The sequence below is a fragment of the Triturus cristatus genome, chromosome 4_1 (assembly GCF_964204655.1).
Source record: "Triturus cristatus chromosome 4_1, aTriCri1.1, whole genome shotgun sequence".
NCBI lineage: Eukaryota > Metazoa > Chordata > Amphibia > Caudata > Salamandridae > Triturus > Triturus cristatus.
The window spans coordinates 995287212-995310514 of NC_140585.1; the positions used below are offsets into that span (position 1 = coordinate 995287212).

The following is a 23303-nucleotide window of genomic DNA, read 5'->3' on the forward strand; positions in this document are numbered from 1 at the left end:
TGATGCCATTGGTGAAATCCTTCATGCAAATCCAACACCCTGACCTCATAATAGTGCACTGTGGTGGCAATGACCGAGGCACTTTGACTGGGTTAGGTCTGGAAATGCTTATGAAGGACACCTTTGCACAACTGTTTTCACTTTTCCCTAAAACTGCCTTTGTGTTTTCTAACATATGCCAAAGGCAAAAATGGAACTGGTCCAATCATTTCTGTCCGCAGATTGACAAAGCAAGAAAGCACGTCAACAAATCTGTTTCTGCTTTCCTCCGTGACTATGGTATGGGTTCCATTTACCACAACAACTTGCGTTACGACATGCAAGACATTTATAGAGGAGATGGTGTGCACTTCAATGATGAAGGGAACAGAGTCTTCCTCTTGAACCTTAGACTCTGCATCGGTACTTACTTGTAGGTACCACTAAAAAATCACTTCATAAACACAACGGCTCTTTTTAGAGCCCCCTAATATCTAAACTCTTAAATCTGCATTTCATTTCTTTTATTTTATTTTTTTTCTACCGTACGCGTACGTTGAGCTTACCGTACGCGTACCCCGCGATTTTTTTTAAAATCAATAAATGTTTTCTTTGTACTTTTCTGTCCTTCTTTGACCCCCTTACAAATGTTAGGGGGTCTGTAACTCTCCTCCTTGCCCTCTTTTCAAGATATCACTCTTTTTTTTCTGAGTGAAACACACGAAATGGCGGCCGCCGCTTCCTGGTTTCGACCGATTCGAATGTTTACTAAGATCTAAGAGCCAATCAGAATCGCGCTCGCGCACGCCACCGTACGCGTACGGTAAGCGCACCGTAAGCGCACCGTAAGCTGGCTCAGATATATATATTGATTTAAAGGCTATTTTCTCAGAATCTACTGAACAGATTTACACCAAACCTACAAAAGGCACTTCCTTGACCTGAGGACTACCTCTCTGCCAAATTTCTAGTAATTCTGTTCAGCCGTTCGGGCTGTAGCTGTGTCTAAAGGTCCTATGGAAAAATGCATGGGAAAAACGCGTTTTGGGACCCCCCTTTTATCTCAGCCCCCGCTTGACGAATCCCCCCGAGACTTTCAGGGTAGGAGCGGAGCGTAGCGCCCCACCTATTTTGAAATATTCGCGAGGATTCGTCGACCGGCGCCAAAGTTATTCAAAATAGAATGTTGCGGATTTCCTATGGAAACAGGGTCCTAACTATAACTACCTACTGGCGACCGCCAGTAGGTAATATATATATATATATATATATATATATATATATATATTCAATGAAAAAACCAAAGGTTTCACACATGTTATAGTTAGCTGGACATTTCACTCGTAAAAAACCATTGAAATTCCCCCGTTATAGTTAGTTCAGCTAACTATAACTCGCGCGCCCGCAATGCACTACTGATGACGTCACATATTACATCACTCATGACATGGTCACTGACATCACTCATGACATCACTGATGACATCTCAAATGACATCACTGATGACATCATCCTTGTGATAGAGTGGCAGACCTCCTCTCCCCCTAATATAACCATTGAAACACACATTCAAAAATAGAAACTAAAATGTTCAAAATAATGAACAAATCAATATCAGTTACAACAACCTATTCAGTAATTCTAAGAACCACATACACATACAGTAATTCACCAACAGTCCTCTACAGTCACTCATACATGTACTCACTCATCATATGTACTCATACACCTGTACATCCCGTTACACAATGCCACTCATCCATAGAGTAACTCACACACATAGTCACTCATGCTAATAAAGAATCAATCATCCATTTACTTGCATATACAGTTATACACACACCACCACACTTACTTCTACAGAAACTTACATATACTTACTCTTTTAAACAATCACTTATAGAAACACATACTTATTCATACAGGAACTCTTCCAATCTCTCACTCTCACATATACTCACTTATATACACCAATAGTCACATATACTAGTTTAAAACATATGTAGTTACTCATAAAGACACTATTGAGACAGTCATTCACTCACTAACACACCCATGCACACACTCATCCACCCATACAGTCCTGCACACATGCTGTATTCAACACATACAAACAGTGAGTCACTCATTCATGCACCTATGCACTAAGTAATACCCCCCACCGAACCATACAGAAACTCAGACACTCATAGTGATAAAAAACCAACTAATAACCTATATAGACACTCATGTAGCTACTCACCAACCCATGCAGCCACTTATACACAAAGTAAGAAACTGATACAGATATTTAAATATTTAAAGATTACTCAGTAAGCCATGTATTCACTATGATACACTTAAACAGTCAGTTACACAAAAAAAATTCCCAAAAAAAGTATCCATTTAGACACTTATATACCCATTTATTCTTCCTTTGACCTTGAGATATACATAAATATAAAAAATATATAATTTTCATAAAAACACACAATCACTGGATGATGTCATCAGTGATGTCATCAGTGATGTCATTTGAGATGTCATCAGTGATGTCATGAGTGATGTCAGTGACCATGTCATGAGTGATGTAATATGTGACGTCATCAGTAGTGCATTGCGGGCGCGCGAGTTATAGTTAGCTGAACTAACTATAACGGGGGAATTTCAATGGTTTTTTACGAGTGAAATGTCCAGCTAACTATAACATGTGTGAAACCTTTGGTTTTTTCATTGAATTTCTAAGGTTTTTTAAATGCTAATTCCTAACTATAACGTGTGTGAAACCCATGGTTTTTTCAGTGAATTTCAAAGGTTTTTTAAATGCTAATTTCTAACTATGCCTACAGAGATAGGACATGTGAAGAAAGAAGAAAAAATGCACAGAAAGAAACAAAAGAAGTGCAGAAAGAAGCAACAGAAGTCCTCAAATACGAAGATAAGTGCAGGAAGAAGGATAACGTGCAGAAAGAACAAAAAGAAGAGCAGAAAGAAGCCTTGTTGCAAAATCATCCTGTACCCTCAACTTTTTCAGACGGATACTGGTGGTAACTGAGTCTGACTAACCAGTCCTAGAGCCAGTGATATGTTAAAAGACACTTATAATACAGTGAAAACACCTACATACACTAGGGAACATTATGCGTTGGGGTCCCCCTGTGATTAGCATGACCTCCTCTGTAAGCCCCTAGTATATAATAGGGCAGGGGGATTAAAACTACCTCTTAAAACAGGCCACAGGGCGTTTTTGCACACATTAACTCAGGCCCCGTCCCCTCCCTTCACCACTGTGTAAACACGCCCTGTGTCCATTTTTAGTTGGGAGATTAAGTTCATTTGAATCCTGAGGGTCCCTAGGGTCCAACTAGCCCACTAGGTACCTCCAGTAAGTGCCACAGAGCTGCGTTGCAGAGAGGTGTAAAAAGTGGCACGGCCTGGACCACCTCTCTGCAATGCAGCTCAGTGGCGCTTACTGGAAGCACTTGGTGGGCTAGTTAGCCCCCAGGGGCCCTCAGTATTGAAGGGAAATTATATCCCCAATTTAAAACATGCCATAGTGCGTGTTTGCACACGTCACCTCAGGCCCCGTCCCCTCCCTTCACCACTGTGTAAACGCGCCCTGTGGCTGTTCTAAGTTGAGAGTCCCCCTGAATCCTAAGGGTCCCTAGGGTCAAACTAGACCACTAGGTACCTCCAGTAAGCGCCACAGAGCTGCGTTGCAGAGAGGTGTAAAAAGGGGCTTGGCCTCAGAACACCTGGCTGCAGCGCAGCTCCCTGGCGCATACTGGAGATGCCTGTTGGGGGCGCGTTTGCAGAGTGCTGCACGGAGGGGGCATGGCCTCCGGCACGATGCCAGTCTTTTATTTATTTTAGTTTTTTAAGAAGGGGGGCTGTTTGGTTCCCCTTCTTATTCTAATTTATTGGCCCTGATGACCCCATCCCCCAGGGCCAGTCTCCTAATTATATTTTTTTGACCCCAATCCCCAGGGCCGGCCACTGTTTTTTATTATTTTTAAAAAATATATATTTATAGACACACCTAGGACATGCTGGACAAACCGTACGTACCTATCATCATGACGATTTGCGTGATATTCATTAAAAGGCGACTATGCATGCAATGAATCCACGTGGAATGTATTTACACCACTAGTGAAGCTCTGACATGTCTGATGCCCTACCGTGCCTAATCCTGGTAGACACCCTTGTCGTTTATTTATACAAACATGGGTAGCTATTGACGGGCACATTTAATACACATGCACACCAAGCCATTCAAAGGGGATTCGACAAAAATTCGACCAAAACTATGCAAGAAACCCCCCTCACGGTTAATAAAACACACATCCACTGCCGGATGTGTAATACTTTTTATTTTACTCTCTGGAAAGGGGACGAACATCACTTGAGAGTCACAGCGTGCTCCTGACAGAGCCCAATGCTGTGTTACACCCACCATTGCCTGCCGAGTGCCACACACCTCTGTGTTGTATTCCACTAGCTAGTGCATATGCTATGACACTCTCTAGCCCATGTGCACTGTAACACCACCCCGTGAATATGTCATGCCACACTTGTCTTCGCACGGGTTATATTGCCCCATCTAACGTGCCTTTCTCGATGCCTATGTTATAACGCACAGTGCTATGCCATACATATTACAATCTGGGATCCATATATTTGTCACAGTGCATATGCAACGTTACACTCCCCAGCACATATTTTATATTACAACTTTAGAGACTAGTTAGGTTACACAACACTGCCCTGTGCATATTACACTCCAAGGCGCATATCGCATAGCACGCGCTAGTGCCTGTGCTATCTCGCGCTCTCCAATGAATCTGTCATTGCGCACAATGTATTGCAAATTATATTTCACGCCCGGTTCATCTTATATCACACTTTTTGGTGCATAGTTTATACCATACACTATATCTAGTTTTCATTTTCAATCGTTCTCTCAGGACTATGTTCTATATAACACTGTGTTCACCTACCCTTTTCACGGGCATTACATTTTGCGATAGGGGGTGGAGGGTCAGGGGGTGTTTCTGCCAAGTGAGCCCGGAGTCACAGTCACAAACGTCCTCTTCTTCCTGAATAAAAGTGAGATTATGCTGCATACTTGTTCATATTTTAAGTAGTTCGCACAGACACAATGTTTTAAAAACAATAAAGTTCCTAATACCCGCCTTCTCTGAACAGTTAGCTTGCTGCCCCATCCCCTTCCTCCCTATCCTCTGTTGTGTGAATCCATGGACTAGCCTCCTCCCTCCTGCCATGCATGGTCTGATGTGCTGCCACTGCCCTCAATTTAGTATGATGTACCAGTCCAGTCCTCCTGCCCTCCATTGCCCAATTCTATGCCCCATCATTGACCTCCTGCTTAAACTCTGTGCTTAGCTTGCTGCCCCTATTCTCCTTCCCCCTGCCCTCCGATGTCTTTGTGCATGCCCCTGCTCCATCCTTTTTGCCCACCATGTCCCATGGACCTGCCACTCCTATCTACTCTGAGTGTTCTGTTGAGCTGGCACTCCCCTCCCACCTGCCTAGCATTGTCAGATGACTGTAACCTGTCCCTGCCACCTCCACCCTGCCTGTCCACATGCCATGCCCCTATCCTCTTCCTCCTGTCCTACATGGTCCATTGTACTGCCACACCCTTCTGCCCTCCCTGGTCTGTTGTGCTGCAACTGCTCCTCCTGCCTGCCCCGTGTGGTCTGTTGTGAGGTCCCTTCCCCTGAACTTTCTTGTCTGTGCACAGGTCCTGACCCTCCCTTCTATCCTCCATTGTCCTTCGTGCATGCCCCTCCACCCTCCTTCTTGCCCATCATAGCCATTGTGCTGCCACTAACCCTCCCACTTGCCATGCATGGTCTTCTGTGCTGCCATGGCCCCTCCCACCTTCCCTGTGTGGTCAGTTAGCTGCCCCTGACCCCCTCCCACCTTCCCTCAATGGTCTGTGTGTATGCCATCACAGTCTCACTGTTGCTCTTCATGGTGTGTCTTGCTTCTAGTGCCCATCCTGCCTGACCTCCATGGCTATCTTGCTGCTCCTGCCCTGCCCCCTTGCCCCCAGCCCTACTCCCTCCCTCCTGGCTTGTCTGTTCCATTGTAATGCCCCTGATCCGTCCCTCCTGCCCTTTATGGTCTGTTATGCTGCAGCTTTCTCTCCTGTCTGTCCATTATGGTAAGCTAGCTACCATTGCCTCTTGCCCCTCTGTTCTCTGTTGTCCATGTGCATGGTCCTGTCCCCTCCCTCTTGCTTTCTATGGATTGTTGTGCTGCACTCCCGTCCTGCATGCCCTGTGTGGTGTATTGTGCTGCTGCAAACCCTGATGCCTGCCCTGCAGGGTCAGTTTGGTGCACCTCTCCATGTCCCTCCTGTCCTCTGTTATCCAAGTCCATGTCCCTATCCCATTTCCTTCCATGATCCAATGTACCATACTTGCGAACATTTTGAACTTGGTAAGAGGGAGATTTTGAAAAAAAACTGGGGTATTGATTTTCCCCTTTGAGTTACATTGAAAAAGAGGATATTGTAGACAGGAGACAGATCAAATAAAGCCCATTTGAGCTTAAAAACATTGGACGTTTCCTGGCTGAATCGGGTCTGTTGGCATGTATGGTTGTACTACCATTGCCTCTTCCTTCTGCCCACAATGGTCTATTACATTGCCACAGCCTTGAAGGAGGGTAGATTTTGTATCACAGGGGGCCCCTGGCCCGTTCTGTCCACACCTGAAGTATGAGACCCTTGTCCTTGCCCTGCCAGCTGCATTTGTAGGCCGTATTAAATTGACCAGCGGGTCCTGTATTGCTATATAATTATCCTGAGACATCCTTACCACTCAGCCAGCATAAAACCCCTGTGTAGGCCCTTCTGTTCAATATGTAGGCCTCTTTGTTAAATTGACCATAGCTCTGCAATTTTAGTGTATAGCAGTCTGAAGGCAGGTCTGCGAGGCCTTCTGATCCAAACTAGTAGCCCCCACCCTACCCGAGTGCTCCGTGCTCGGTATCAAAGTTCAACATCCCCCTGAAGCTGTCGACATACAGTAGGCTGCATCCTGGACTGGTACTTGCTTCCTGGGCAGGTTTCCCGCTTTTAAGGAAGTGGCAACCGCAGAGCGTCAAGTTAGGAGAACTGAGGAGATTTTATACATGAATATATTGAATTCCCGTACAATACCCATTATTTTCTGCTTGCTCTATGGAACTTACGATAAGCGATTGGCCTGAGAGACTGACCTTTTCACCCAGTCCATTGTCAGCATTAAGTGGGTAAATGACGAAATGTCTGGTAAAATCTGCAGTCGAAGCTTTTGGGTAGCATACGTAGGTAGATGTAGCGTGCTAAGGAGCCCACAAAATGATATAAAAAGGGAGCACCCACAGATATCGACGGACTACCTCGCCGTCTGTATGTAGGTTAACAGGCAGTGCAGGTTTTCCCCAAGAGCTGGGAGCTCTTGTCTTCCTTTACTTAAAATGTCTTGCTCTGCTTTGCTTGAAGTATCTTATTCTATTTTACCTATATGAAATGTCATGTTATGTTTAACCATTGTTCTCTTTACTTTTGCATTTAAAAGATTTTGTATTGTAATTGCAGGAATGCTTGCTCTAAGAGTAAACGTGAGTGTTCCTAGGTAACATTTTCCTTGGTGTAACTTGTTTCTCATGATGCATTTATAGATGTGTTTTCTCTCTCTCTCTGTCAGTACATTAATTGAGATACAGAGAATATTATGACAGCTGTATGATTATCTGGATTCTGTTTTTTGTACTTTATGTCTCTATTCTGCGGTTTCTTTGAAGTTGCATCTTCTCATTAAACTGCCATTGTATTCTGCCTCCAATTCCATGTCTCATATGTCTGTTTTCTTCATTTTTGGAGCAAGCGTTCCTAGGCACCCCGGCTCAAATTAAGGTGCCCCTTTTGTCCCTGACTCACTCTCCTGCTCAGTTCTGTGGTGGCTCCCGGGGATCTGGGGACCGCCCCCAGCTTCCTTGACCCGTAATAGATCTTCCCTCCAACAGCCTCTCTTGCAAGTCCTGTATTGTTGGTTTGTTGCCCCTGCCCCCCTTTCCACTGCCCTCCATAGTCTGTTGTGCTTCCACGGCCCTTCCTGCCTGCTCAGTGTGGTTAAATTGTTGCCTTTGCACCCTCCTACCTGCCTTCAATTTTCAGAGTCCGTGCCCCTGGCCTCTGCCTCTCAACAGTATCCTAATGAACAACTAGATTGCTAACATTCTATATTTATTACAAAAGTGTGGAACGCCTGACATCATCTTGATGTAATCAAAACTGTAATACCTAGAGCATTTCCTTTAGAAATTACATATATGAGAGGGTCTTATTGGCATCAAAATTATGGTTAGTGCTCTAAAAGACTAAAATAAGGACATATTTTCTGAGTTTTCAAATAGCGACAAAGCACTTTTAAATTATTTGTTATCTTTATGTTTTTTTATCCAGTTGACCACTTGATTAAATGTTGCACTTAGGGGAGAGGATGTGGTGTTACTTCCAGAACTGCAGACTTTGCAACTGGGGAACCAGGTTGAAGTTTCTGCTTCAGCTCGACATTCTGTGATTCTGGTCAAATCACTTAGTCTCCCCATGTCTACAACCAAAATGAATTTGTTCTTGTGTGATGTAACCAATGCTCATGTAAAGCACTCCAATACCTGACAAGTCTGCACTATATAACACTGCAAAAACACAAAATAATACGTGTTTTGCACACTTCTGTCAGTGGGCTATATTTGGGCTACATCTGGTTGATTTTGGGCTACATTTGGGCTCTTTTGTCTCCGGTGGCCATCTTGGGAGATTTATTTGTTATGAAGTTTCCTAATTTCCTCATGTACTGCAGTCTCCTCAGTAGGAAATGCTTTCAGTTTTTTACTTTGATTCCATCATGAAGGTATTCAGATATGTCACACATTTGCCATAAATTCTGAATGTTAGCACTCTAGTTGCTCATTAGATCACTGTAGTAAAACTACTCCACCATGGAAGTCTGCTCCTGGTATTAAAAGTGCATGTTTCAGTCTGCATGTCAGAATTTTTTAATGAAATAGAAGAGGATTTGAGAAGTCACTCAAAATGTGCCCTCATTTTCTTTCTTCAGTATTAATCATAATTTCTATGGCAAAATGAACCTCCTCATTGTGTTCCTTTTTAAATTAAATGTTTTAAGTGTTACCAGTTTATTCCAATCAAGATGGCTTCAGGTGTGCCATACTTTTGTCATAATGAAGACAGTAAGCGCTCTAGTTGTTTTTAAGAACATTCTGGGACATTCTGTCATTGGGCTATACTTGGGCTACATCTGGGTGATATTTGGGCTACATTTGGGCTCTTTTGTCTCTGGTGGCCATCTTGGGAGACTTATTTGTTATGAAGTTTCCTAATTTCCTCATTTACTGCAGTCTCCTCAGTAGGAAATACTTTCAGTTTTTTACTTTGATTCCATCAAGAAGGCATTCAGATGTGTCACACATTTGCCATAAATTCAGAATGATAGCACTCTTTTTGCTCATTAGATCACTGTAGTAAAGCTACTGCTCACCAGGGAAAACTGCTGCTGGTATTGAAAGGGCATGTTTCAGTCTGCATGTCAGAATTTTTTAATGAAATAGAAGAGGATTTGAGAAGTCACTCAAAATGTGCCCTAATTTTTCTTTCTGCAGCACTAATCATACTTTTTATGGAAAAATGAACCCCCTCATTTTGTTCCTTTTTAAATTAAATGTTTTAAGAGTTACCACTTTAATCCAAGCAAGATGGCTTCAGGTGTGCCATACGTTTATCATAAGTAGGACTGTTAGCGCTCTAGTAGTTCTTTGGAACACTCTGGGAAGCTGCAGTAGAACACAAAGGAATCAACTGACAGTCTCTGCCCTTGTTGGATGTACATGTTTTACTGAGAATATCAGACTTCATTCTCACATGACTGAGAAAGATAATGTGAATTTACAGAAAATAAGCTCTCAGTTTAGCCTATAGATCACCTTCCAAACCTCTGTGGTAAAAGCATGAGAAAATATTTTTCTCTCAATCATGATATCCCAGCAGAAGGCTTTTTCACATGGTGAAATCACCTTAGAACATACCACAATTCCTAAAATGAGTATGGTACCATCAACAAATGATTTATAATGTAACTAAAGTCTTAAAACCTTCTATTAACTGCAATGCTTTTTAATGAGGTGCTATCATGTATATTTGTCCCAAGATGGCTGCCAACACTTCTTGGATGAAGTGCTGACAGCCAATCAGATCTCAGGATGAGATGTGTGGTTAGGCTCCGCCCACATATATATATGCTTTTAAATGCTATTTACTCAGGAAATACTGAACAGATTTACACCAGACCTGCAAAAGGCACTTCCTTGACCTTATGGCTACCTCTCTGCCAAATTTCTAGTAATTCTGTTCAGCCGTTCGGGCTGTAGCTCGTTCTAAAGGTCCTATGGAAAAATGCATGGGAAAAACGCGTTTTGGGACCCCCCTTTTATCTCAGCCCCCGCTTGACGAATCCCCCCGAGACTTTCAGGGTAGGAGCGGAGCGTAGCGCCCCACCTATTTTGAGAAATTCGCGAGGATTCATCGACCGGCGCCAAAGTTATTCAAAATAGAATGTTGCGGATTTCCTATGGAAAAGGGGTCCTAACTATAACTACCTACTGGCGACCGCCAGTAGGTAATATATATATATATATATATATATATATATATATATATATATATATATATATATATATATATATATATATATATATATATATATATATATATATATATATATATATATATATATATATATATATATATATTTTTTGGAGTAAAATATCCTTTCTAGCTGCTCTCAAGGGCTGTCTTTTCATACCAGTACAAGTTTCCTAGCCTCTTCACCTTATAAGTGTCCTTTGTTGACTTACTGTCTCTACTGCTCTGCCCCAAAACAAAACTATGCCCAGGATTATAGAACCTTGGTGTATAGGGACTAAGCCATCCTACCACCTTAGTACCCATGAGCCCAGGACCGACTAGCTATAGTGTCTCACTTGCTCTACTACTCACTTACAGAGAAACAAATGATTAGATACCCCAGGAGACAACACTCACAGATCTCTCAGGAATCACGGTAACAAGACACATCCTTTTGCTCACTCTCTTGTGCTTGTCCACAATAAGATCTGACAGCGACATGAAAAAGTTTTAAATATTTACTTAAACTAACGTGCCCTAACATGCAGTATACGTGCCACAACAAGCAGGAAAATGCATAGTACAAATACAGTCAGCATAGCAGCTAGTCCATATATCATGAAGGGAGATGTCCTCATGAAAAGATAATAGAGAAGACAATAGAACCTACCCTGCCTCCCCTTGCTAAGAAGCTGTATTATTATATAGTAGAAGATCAATGGGCTTTGTCAGCAGACTCCATACCTTAGCCTATGGAGAGTAGATCTATATCATAGTTGCTGTCTTGCTCTTCTCCCTGGAAAGGTCCTTCTCCAAGTGTGCGCTATCTATTTGTGTATTCCAATTAAACCAAAGTACGTTGTCCATACAACAGCTGCATCACTATGTTTTGTCTAAGGGCTAAGGCCTGGTCAGAAAAAAATAACGAGGGGCATTGTTGTTTAACCTTGCTCACAATGTTCAGTCAAAATCCCAGGAACCTGCAGAGAGTGAACACAGCAACTAGTTCTCATGTGAAAACAGCCATAAAAGTTATTACATAAATAAAGCTGTGTAGTAACATGTGCAAAGCAGCAGGCAAGCTGCAGCGTGCTCATGCTGACTTAGAGAGAAAACAACAATGTCCCCATGGGCCATGTGACAGCTCATTCTGTCATTCTGTTGGACTCGGCCCTTTCCTCTGGGTCACCCCCCAAAACCTTTTGCCTTCACCCCTCCTGCTTTTCTGAATTCAAGTTTGTTGGCATTAGCACTCCGTTCAATTTACCATTGCTTACCATTACTAAAGTGCTTGTGTTCTTTCTCTAAAACACAGTAAAATTGACTTATGTCTAATTGACACATTTAATTTACTTGTAAGTCCCTAGTGAATAGTCCTACATGTACCCAGGACCTGTAAATCAATTGCTACTAGTGGACCTGTAGCACACATTGTGCCACCTACTAAACTAGCCTTTTGAAACATATCTCTTACCTACCACTGTAGCCCGTGGTGCAATTTTAAACTGCCATTTTGACCTGGCAAAATAAACCTCCCTTTTTAATACATATATCACCCCTAAGGTAGCCCTAAAGGCCCATCGAGCAGGGTGCTTGGTATTTATAAAGTAAAACATGTGTACTTACGGTTTACATGTACAGACAGTGAAAAACTCCTATAGTCATTTGTCATATTGACTGACAAGGGGATACCTTATTATGTTTAATAAGTGATTACATTTGAATGTGAACAGATAGACATATGCTGGTTAGACTATGTAATTTAATCGTAAAGTCAGATCTTAAGTCCCAATTCTGAAAATGCCACTTTTTAATAAGTTGGCATTTTCTTCTCCCAAACATTTGCACCTTCTGTCAGCATCCTTAGTGACATGACTGTGAATTGCTCTGCTGTTGGGGTTAGGGTATTCCTGCCAGACAGTGAGACAAATAGGATTGGGTGTAGGCAGTATGAACTATCCTGCCTGGATGGTTGGGGGTGGAGCCCCACTTACATTCCAGAGGGCTTGCCTCCATCACACTCAAAGGAACCTGGCACTAGTTTCTGTCACCCAAGACTTCTTGGAGCCTCAACAGGGGAAATAAAGAGCTTACTGTAACCAGATATGGAGACAGTACAGAGAATTCCTCCACTTTAAAGGCTGGCACCAAGAATACATATTAGACCTCAAGAGCCAATCTTTACTACACTTTTGAAACTGTGGTTATTACAGAAAGACTGCCTTGTTCCCCAGAGAACTGCCCTTGTGCTTGAGGCCTGCCTTGTGCCCCAGAGGTCTGCCCTGCTGCATGAGGCCTGCCTTATCCCTCAGAGGTCTGCCCTGGTGCTTGAGGCCTGCCTTTTTCCTCAGAGGACTGCCCTGCCACTACCAGAGGATGGCCTGTTGCTTGAGGCATGCCTTGCTCCACAGACGGCTGCCCTGCTGCTTGAGGCCTGCCTTGTTCCCCAGAGAACAGTCTTGCTGCTTGAGGCCTGCCCTTCTCTATGAGGAGGAAGACTGACCTGATTCCTTCATTCCAAGTTAACCTCAGTTGACTGCAAGGATCAGTTGTCTGAGCTCCTGTTCTGAGCGACAGGCACTCAACAAGCAACCAGAGGCCACCCTGCAACTCCCTAGCTGACCTGCTGCACTGGACCTGCCTGGACCTTCAACCGGACCTTCTGGCCTCTGATGGAGTAAATCCCTGATCCCCAAGAGGAGTCTCCACAGATCCTGGCCCCTTGGCTTGCATCAGAGAGAACTCCTCCTTAACTAACCGAAAGTTCTATCCAAACTGGTGGGAAGTTACACAAAGCCCTGAAAAGCCTCGCCGCACAGCTGATACCTTCATTGGAACCCACACTGAGTGACACAAAGCCCCCCCAAGCCTTGCCACACAGCTGAAAGCTTCATCTAAAATAATGCTGAGTGATGCACAGCCCTGCAAAGCCTTGCCGTACAGCTGCAAGCTTTATCGGAACCGGCGCTGAGCTTCACAACGCCTCGCTGCACAGCTGCAAGTCTCATCGAAACTGAGCAACACAAAGACCCTGAGAGCATATGCCGCACAGGCCTCTCACCAAGGACATAAGGTACAGCTCCCAGGGGTTCACCTGAATTTGTGACTTTGTCCAGTCCATTCTGGTCAGATACACTCAGTTGGCCCTTTCTGCTTGCAGGTGCTATTTTGCACTAAACCTTCATAACTCCGGTTCTGATGATTGAACTCAATTTGTTTTGGTGTGATTTTATTTAATACAATTTCTGGATTTTTCTAAATTGGTTTGGGGTTTTTATTGTGCTGTGTTTTCACTTTATTACTGTTTGTGCACTGTATAAATTCTGTACACATTGCCTCTAAGGTAAGCCTAACTGCTTTTATGCCAAACTACCAGAGGGTTAAGCACAGGTTAATTTAGTGACTTTGTGGTTTACCTTGACAGGAATTCTGGTTGGTGCTTGAGTAGGGTTTTTACCCCCTCAACCAATACCCAGTTTCTTACACCTTCATCACCCCTCACACTCCACTCTCATTTCAACCTATGTCACTCACAAATACCAGCTTTACTTTCCTACCCTTTGGCTTAGAAAATTATCCTGATTTTTTCTAAATATTCTAAAGTTGGTTTCAGCACTATACAGAGATCTGCATGTCTCCACTGCTGTTTCTTCTCTGGACTGCACTGACAGCTGTCCTAGGAAGAATTGCAATTTATAACAATGTAACAATGTAAAACACAATATGTAAAATAAAGTTGTGAATGCTTGGGAAAAATTATATGTTGTGTTATAAACTCACTCAATATATGATTTGTGTGAAAGTTAAGCTTACAGAAATCCTGCACTTAGGTTTTGAATCAGTATTTCTGAATTCCAATTTAGGCACTGGATATGAGTAGGGAATTACATTCTCACCCTCCACAAATCATATTTTGCACATGTATTGAAATTTCGTGATGTGCGTCAATTGTCTCACCACGCTGTTTTCCCATGACAAAACCTGGTTTTAAGAAATTGGGTTGCTGGTTGACTGAGGTGTATGCCCTGTTCAAGCAGCAACAACAATTATTTTCAGGGTAAGGCACAAGCAAACCCCAAATTAACCTGTGCTCACCCCTTAGGTAGCTTGGCACAGAGCATTCAGACTTATCTTAGTGGCAATGTGTAAAGTATATGTGTAACACTTCAAACAGTAAAACAGTGAAAACACACCACAAGTTAGGTTTTAAAATAATTATTTCAGAGACACCAAACTCGAATAAGTGATAGCTTCCCATTTGGAAATTACACACATAAAATGTAATAAAGTTATCCCAATGTTTTCCTATGGGAAATAGAAGCCTTGCAGTGGAGAAAAAAGAATTTAAGAGTCCTACTTTTTAAATACATTGCACCCTGCCACATGGGGAGTCCAGAGCCTAACCTAGGGGTGTATTACACATCAGCCGTGGCCCGTGGAGGGAGTTCCGTGGGGCAGTAAGGCGGGGCGGGGGAGGGGCAGGGTGAGGGGTTCTAAAAACCGGAATATGGATAATTGCAGGTAAGTAAACAATTAAATAAATAAAACGAATTTTGTAGCGCGCGCTAAAATGCGATGCAGCGCGCGCTACTAAATTCGTTTTATTTATTTAATTGTTTACTTACCTGCAATTATCCATATTCCGGTTTTTAGAACCCCCCACCCTGCCCCTCCCCCGCCCCGCCTTACCGCCCCACGGAACTCCCTCCACGGGCCGTGGCTGTTACACATATTAAAAAGGGAAGTTTGGGCCTGGCAAAAGGTTTATTCTGTTAGGTCAAAATGGCAGATGAATGTGCACACACAGGCTCTGCAATGGCAGGCCTGAGGCATGTTTAAAGGGCTACTTAAGTGGTTGGCACATTCATGGGTGGAGGTCCGCTAGTAGCATTTAATTCACAGGCCCTGGGCATATGTAGTGCACTGTACTAGTAACTTATAAGTAAACTAAATATGCCAATTGGGTATGAGACAATATTACCATGTTTCGAGAACAGAGCACATGCACTTTAGCACTGATTAGCAGTGGTATAGTGCACAGAGTCCTAAGGCAAATAAAAATTAATTCAGAAAAATGTAGGAGGAGGAAGGCAAAATGTTTGGGGGTGACCCTGCAAAACGGGCCATTTCCAACAGTGGTGAAATCTATTGGGGAGAAAAGCCCAATCAAAAAGGAAGACATGCAGATTTTGGGGAGGTAAATACCAAATTGGCATGTTACATTTTGAGGTGGGAAACTCAAAATAGGACATATTTACTGTGCTCAGTAACCAGCTATTCTCGGGTGTGAGTATTTACTGGGTGTGGTAAGTACTGCACCCTCTTTCACCTTACTAATAAATTGGTTCCTTCGAGCTTAATAACATTAAGCAGAAACATTTGGGATTGTGTACAGTTGTGAAAATTTGAATTCAAACCCATATGAACATACAACACATTGTAATTTACATCACGAGAAAAGAATACAAATCTAGCAAAAAAAAAAAAAAACATACAGTTTTAAAATACTCCATTATTCCAATTCGACACTGATACTGCTGTACTGCTGCACTTTGATACAATTTTCTATACTCCAGACCCGTTGGAGAAATAATGTTAATATGCATTGCAGTGCGTACTGTGTTCATGTTACATTCACACTTTCCATCGGTGTTCTAGTCGTGCAGCAGGTAAGGTTACAGATTTCGGGCAAACAATAATGATGCTTAAGTTTTCATCACTGTATCTGAATTTCAATTTAAGGTTTTCGTATTTCAGTTAAGAGTTGAGATATTTGTGTGCAAAAGTTATGAAAAGTTTGAAAATGCATTTTTGACATAGATGTGTTAGTTGGACAATACAGAGAGCATTGAGTGATTTCACAATATATTTCTATTGTCATGGAAATATCTGTCAGCCCACTTTTGCATCACTGTACCAACAATGGCATGGATAAATTCTGCTTATATCCTGTAATGTTGAACCCTGCACTAAGGTAAATAAAGGAAATTGGCAGACATGTATGGCTAACGTATAGTTTACTTTTTGCAATTGAGATGTGCCATTATGTCTTGTGTTGCTTTGCATTTTAAAATGGGTCTACTTTAAAAGATATACGTTTACCCTTCAGGGGAGGTTGGCTGGTTTGTGCGGGAATTTTGACAAATACACATCAAATGATCTGACTACATCGAGTAATATGGAAGTGAGAAGTGCCCAGGTGTTTGGAGAAAGCTGGACGATTGGGCAGGTATGTTATTTATGGACATTTATCAGTATCAAAGCACAGAAGAAGCAGGAGCTTTAGCACAAACATGGGGTCAAGTAAAAACTAAATTTTCTTGTACTGTTTTCCTATACAGTGTAGAAGCCCAAATGAGACTATAAGGCCTTGTGAAGTGCACCAGAGCAAGTTCCCTTATGCAAAGAAGGAGTGCTCTATTTTGTACAGTGATGTGTTTGCTCTCTGCCGTAATGTGGTAAGTGGAGCTGTGAAAAGTATTTCAAATATGCCTATTGTGTGGATTGAAAGGAGTACAAATTTCAAACAGAGTGTTAGGTTAGCCTTTATAAAGATTTAGCAGTCTACTAATTAGAATCTATATTGCACAGAAATTGATGCTAAAATGTATTATATACTAATTTGCTGTATTTGGTGGCTGCTACACTTTCATTGAATGTTACTAAGGCATGGCAATCAGCCCACACTTTCAGTAGTTTTTATTAACATCTTTCTTATACTCATCTGTCATAGTCATTTGTCCATGATTCCAAATAAAAATGCATAAGCTGTCCGATTTTCTTGCTGGTAGTGGGAATTGAATGCAATGAATATTATTGATGGGGTAATGGAGCTAACTATCAGACTTACATTTGCAGACAGAAATCAGGGATCCTTAGCTCCGCAAAGCAATGCTCTTAATTCTATGACTGTAAGAGACAGCCACATTGTTTGGAACAGGTTAGGTAGAATAGTGAGAGAAAATCCCCATAACAATTGATGAGCTATTCTATCCAAAAACCTTTCGAAGGATGACTTTGACTCCAAATGTCTTCCTCACAACAATTACTAATGCATTTGAAGTAGATTTACAAATTTTATGGGATTCACAAAATTGCTTTAAATACGACTGAACATCCACACAAAATTAGCAAAATGTATTCATGCTGATTTTACAGAGGTTGGAAGATCTGCCTATCCATGTTATGCTAAATGGTTGGACAGTCAACATGCTTTTCCTGTGCAGAAGCCACCTCCTCTTTCCCAATCTGGAAAAGCACTTTTGGTCTTTCAAGCTGCTGTACAATGACAAACAACATGAGATGTAAGTGAAAAATAAACGTTTATGAGGATAGGTCACCCTTTAACATGCCCTGTCGCACTATCAACCAAACGGCATGATGGTGCAAAGTCTATTATAGTATTTATGACAATTGTAAGAGTCCTTTGCAAGTCTCTGAATATGGTCTGCAGTTCACAAAACCTTACTACCACTTAGGTGCAACAAAAGGTTTGTAAACCAGGTCTTGTATTTTTTTTTTTGAGTGATAGATGTAAAGTGGCATGGAAGAGTTTTGTGTGGCGCTGAAAAGGTAAAAAATGAGTGCACACCCATGCACACACACACACGCACGCACGCACGCACACACGCGTAAAGTATAAAGACAGATGTGACAAGTGTAAAATGCTACATAATCTAATTCTTGAGAATGGGAAGATACCATGTTTCACAAGAGCAAAGCCTTGAGTAAGTCATCTTGCTTCTCCCCACCCTCAACAACAGTAATACACAGCAATCATTCTCTGAACATCTGCATATATAGCAGATGCCATGGTATTTTTTCATGTGTATTTGTTTTAACAAAGGTATTTAAACAAAAGCAGGATTCAAGGGAAAGACAGGTGCCATGCATTATTGCTTGGCTTTTAAAAAAAAGGATGGTACTCTTGAAAGGTTTTTTTTATATTAAACATTTTGCAGTTTATCGAGATTAACCTGTCGAGCGCATCTCGCAGCGCCAGCTACGGTGGAGTTCCACGCCTCCACGTAGCACCTGAGAACCCTACTGCTGCCCCTCCCCCCCCTGCGAGCTCGAGGTCGATGATGGCGGCCGCAAGGCGTTTGCTGCTCCATGCTGCAACTATGCGGTTTTCCCTTTGTCTCTGCACACCTTCGGAGTTTGTCTTCAGAGATTAGCAGCGGGATAAACGGGACAACGATAATTGGTGAAGGATCGGGGCTAAAGCTGCCGGGCTGAATCCTCTACTGTAGCTGGTTTTCATCATCCGGTCTACCGGGAGAGACGTGATTCACAGCGGTGATCTGTGCTGGGCTGAGTTCTTCACTGCAAGGCTGTTTCTTTGGTGATTTTCTGCGAAGCTCCACAGTTTGTCTTCACGTCGAAGCTATCAGCACGGTGATCTGCCTTTATTAATAAACGCCGAGGTTCACACTTCTTGGAGTAAAGCTACTGATGCAGTAATTCTTCACTTATCTCGGTAAGAGATTCCTGCTGCCTCCGCCGCTGTGGCCGGTCCTTGGCTACATTGTATACCTGTTTGTGAAGACTGGTGCTAACTTTTCTGCTCCTCATAGCAGTCGAAGTGTGCGAGGTCTGTCAAAATTTCAAGTCCCAGTTTTCATTTTGATGGATCTAGGAAATGGAAATGTGGAGTTCTTTGCAGCAGTGATTTAATTGGTAGAATACTGACTTTCTACGCCCATCCTAATATAGTTGGACAGAGTGAGGTGTTAGTCCACGCTGCTAGAGTTGTCTGCCCCGCTGCTGCACTTTTATATCTTGTACTGCAGCCGCTGTGTGGGTTAGATTTTCGGTCTCAGTACTTTTTGATGGGCTGGACTTCGCTTCTACTGTAACTTGTCGCGCTGTTGCTACTCATATTCACCGGTGAAAAGTTATTTCGCTATTACCAGTCTCAATAATGGGTAAGCAATTGACGGCCAAGGCCAAGGCCAAAATACGACGCCAACAATTAAAGGAGAATTCCGAAAGGGCCAAGCGGGCTGGGTCGGCCGCGGAGAGAGAAATCTCCTCTGTTGAAAATTCTGAGAGCTCCGGAGAAGGTGAGGACGGTCTCCCGGGTGGCAGCCCGACCCAGGTTCACCATCAGAGTCCTTGTAAATCCGCTGTTAGTGCGGCAAAGGAGGTAATTGAGTCACCCGTGGGGGGAATTGGCCTTGGCTCTATTAGGTTCAGAAGCTAAATTACCTGAGATAACTCAGAGCTTTAATCCAGCGGCCTTATTCGATCCACAGCCGTCCAAAGAGGCCACATCAGTTTCTGCTTTCAAGGCTTCTAAACAATTCCCGTTATTTGAGCGAAAAGCAGCAAGATACGACCCCAATAATACAGCTGGTATTCGTGCAGTATCTTCAGGGGCTCCAACTCCCTCAAACCTCTCTACTTCTCCAATAGTTATTCCTCCCGTTGAAAATCTCGCTTCAACTGCTGGTCCAAGTACTTCCTCAATTATTTCCAGTGAGGTTACTTTGTCTCAGAGTCCGATTATGGGGATAGATACTGAAACTACTGGGGACTTTCAGATCTCAGTTAAGGACATGCTGAATTTAATCCTACAAGAAATAAGAGAGATGAAGCAAATTCAAAAGATGGAAATGGAGGTGATTTGTAAGCGTCTGGACAAAATTGAAGACTCTATGGCTTCATTTTCTAATCGTCTGCAAGAGTCTGAGACCAGAATTTCTAGGGTGGAGGACAATCTGATCATCGCACAGAAAGAGATCATCACTGTTTCTAAATTTTCGAAGGCTTTCGAATCTAAATTGGATGAGTTAGAGAATTATAATAGAAGGTCAAACCTTCGAATAGTAGGTGTACCTGAGAATATCGAGGGGTCGGACATGACAAAATGGATCACTTCTTTTTTTTCTCAAGAGGTCGTCCCTGAGTTTAAGGGAGACTTAACAATCACTAGGGCGCATCGAGTCCCAGCTCGTCCATTCCCTAACTCTCCGTTTCCTCGGACTATCATTGTCAACTTTGCCGATGTTCGGGTTAAAGAAATAATCCTATCTCAGGCCTTTAAGCAAAGACAATTTCATGTTAATCCTACCACTAAGTGTCGGATTTTCTCCGATATGTCGGCTGCTGCTGCTAGACGGAGAAAGGACTTTGTAAAGATTCTTCAGTTATTTAAGGACAAAGGAGCCCAAGCATCGATTGCACAGCAATCAAAGTTAAAAGTTTTGATTAAGGGCAAATTCTATTTGTTTACAGATGTTGATGAGGCTCGGGAGATGCTTGATAAGTTGGCTCAGGGTTAGGCTAAAGTTGGATCGTGTTTTGATTTGGCCAGATGGGTACTGAAGACTCTCCTTTCCCTTTTTGTTCCTTTTCTCTCTTCCTTTTTTTTCTCTTTTCTCGTATATTTTAATTAGGGGGAGGGGGGTGCAGGTGGGAACTCGGGGGTCATGGGAATGGGGGCGCATTACCAAGGCGCTCTTATGAGAGGGGTTAGTGCCATGTGGCCAGCGTGGGAGGGAGATACAGGGGTAGTACAGGGCCACGGGACTAGGTCTAGGGGGGGGGAGCACCTGGGTAGAGGGAAGAGCACTTGGGTGGAGGGGGATGGGGGGTAAAAATGGAAAAATGGAAACTCTTGTGGTTCGCGATGAAAAATTATGTTGGCAAGAAGTTATTCTTAATAATTAATGTCTATTGGAGGGGTTAGAGTTGTCTCTTTCAATGTCAATGGATTGAATAATAAAAAAAAAATGCGCACTATCGAGCTCTGGATTAAAACAGAGCGCCCAGCAGTTGTGATGCTGCAAGAAACTCATATTTCTGTGGATAAAATTAACTCTTTTCCAATGTTTAAAAATTGGTCTTCATATCGTGGGTTCTCATGTGCTCAAGAATCTCAAAGGGGAGTCGCGCTGTTTATTAATCGTAATTTAGATGCAGAAATTATCCAGTTTGAAGATGGAGGAGCAGGGCGGTGGTGTTGGGCTACTTGTGTAATTAAAAACAGGAATAGGCCGATTACCTTTGTTAGTTATTATGCCCCAGTGGAAGATCGTGCCCCCATCTATGAGGAGTTATTTCAATCACTACTAATGGTCAGGGGAGATATAGTAATAGGCGGGGATTTTAATATTCTTATTGATATAAAACTAGATTCTACTGGTCTCTTAAAGAAACAATCTAAACCAAAGTCATTAAGGTCCATTATGAAGAACTCCGCATTACTCGATCTTTGTGACCCATGGCGATTAAAATTTCCTCATAAGCAAGAATTTACTTATTGGTCGGGAAGACATAGATCTTCCTCTCGTATTGACTTTTTTTTGGCCTCTAGTTCATTGAAATTTTCATATCAGAAATTTTTGCATAATGGCTTTTCAGACCACGCAATGCTGGTAATTGAGTTTAAAGTAGGGGAAGAAAATAAGTCCCCCAAGAGATGGATATTTAATAAAATGTACCTACAAGATAGTAATTGGGTTTCCTTTCTAAAATCAGAAATTGTTGACTTTATTGCTCATAATTCATACACGGCTCCATTACATATTATCTGGGACTCACTAAAAGCTTTTGTTCGTGGTATTATTATCGCTAAAGACGCAGAAGAATGGCGTACTATTAAACAGACTAGGACTTTACTCTACCAAAGAATCTGTTCCCTAACTCGGCTTCGACAATCTAATTTTTCTAGTCTTGCGCAAAAAAAATTAAATGAGGCCAAACGTGAACTAAGTACGCTTTTTGCTACACAGAGTGAACAGCAATTTCTTATACAATCTCAAAGGAGCTATGAGGAGAGTAATTTTTCTGGCAAACTCCTTGCGTGGCAGGCTAAGGAGCAAGCTGCTGCAAATTTAATCCGTACCTTGAAGTCTCCTATCACTTTGATAGACACATCACAGCCTGATGCTATTGGTACTATAATGCTTTCTCACTATAAACAGATATATAGTCATCATCAGGAAATAGACCATTCTAGGCTCTTAAATTTTTTAGCAAGATATGATATGCCTTCTCTATCTCAGGCAGACAGTGGAGCAATGATGAGTTTATTTTCAAAGTCAGAGCTGGAATTAGTGGTAAAGAACCTCCCAATTGGTAAGGCCTGTGTCCCGGATGGCCTCCCCGCTGAATTTTTTAAGGTTTTCTTCTGCGCCTTTTCTGATTTTTTACTACAATTAGTTAATTATATGTTAATGGGTGGGCAAGTTCCAGATTCTTTTGGGGAGGGCACAGTTGTTAGTTTTCTCAAAAAAGGCAAAGATCCCAAAGATCCCAATTCATATAGGCCTATTACATTACTTAACACTGATTATAAGATCCTCACTAAATTATTATCAATACGTTTTAATCACATTGCCAAGGATCTTATTCACCCGGATCAGAATGGCTTTGTGGCAGGCCGACAATTAGCTACAAATACACATTTTCTTACTGAGGCTTTAGATTATTTTCAGACAAATAAAATTTCCGCTTTAATTTTATTATTAGACGCGGAAAAAGCTTTTGATTTAGTGGTATGGACAACTTTATTTGTTATTTTAAACCACTTTGGAATTCCTCCACAGATTATTAGTTTAATTCAAAATTTGTACACGGGTGCCAAAGCCAATATAATCATTAATTCAGTTATGGT

General features: G+C 42.2%; 1 protein-coding gene across 1 annotated transcript in view; it reads left to right on the top strand.

Annotated features, from left to right (window-relative positions):
• OTOGL (otogelin like) overlaps window positions 1–23303 on the top strand; it is a 939358-nt gene that overhangs the window by 533354 nt on the left and 382701 nt on the right. Inside the window, exons 29-30 of the mRNA XM_085653920.1 lie at window positions 16791–16910; window positions 17023–17139. Of these exons, the coding sequence (XP_085510046.1) occupies window positions 16791–16910; window positions 17023–17139 (237 nt within the window). The remainder of the gene's footprint in view (window positions 1–16790; window positions 16911–17022; window positions 17140–23303) is intronic.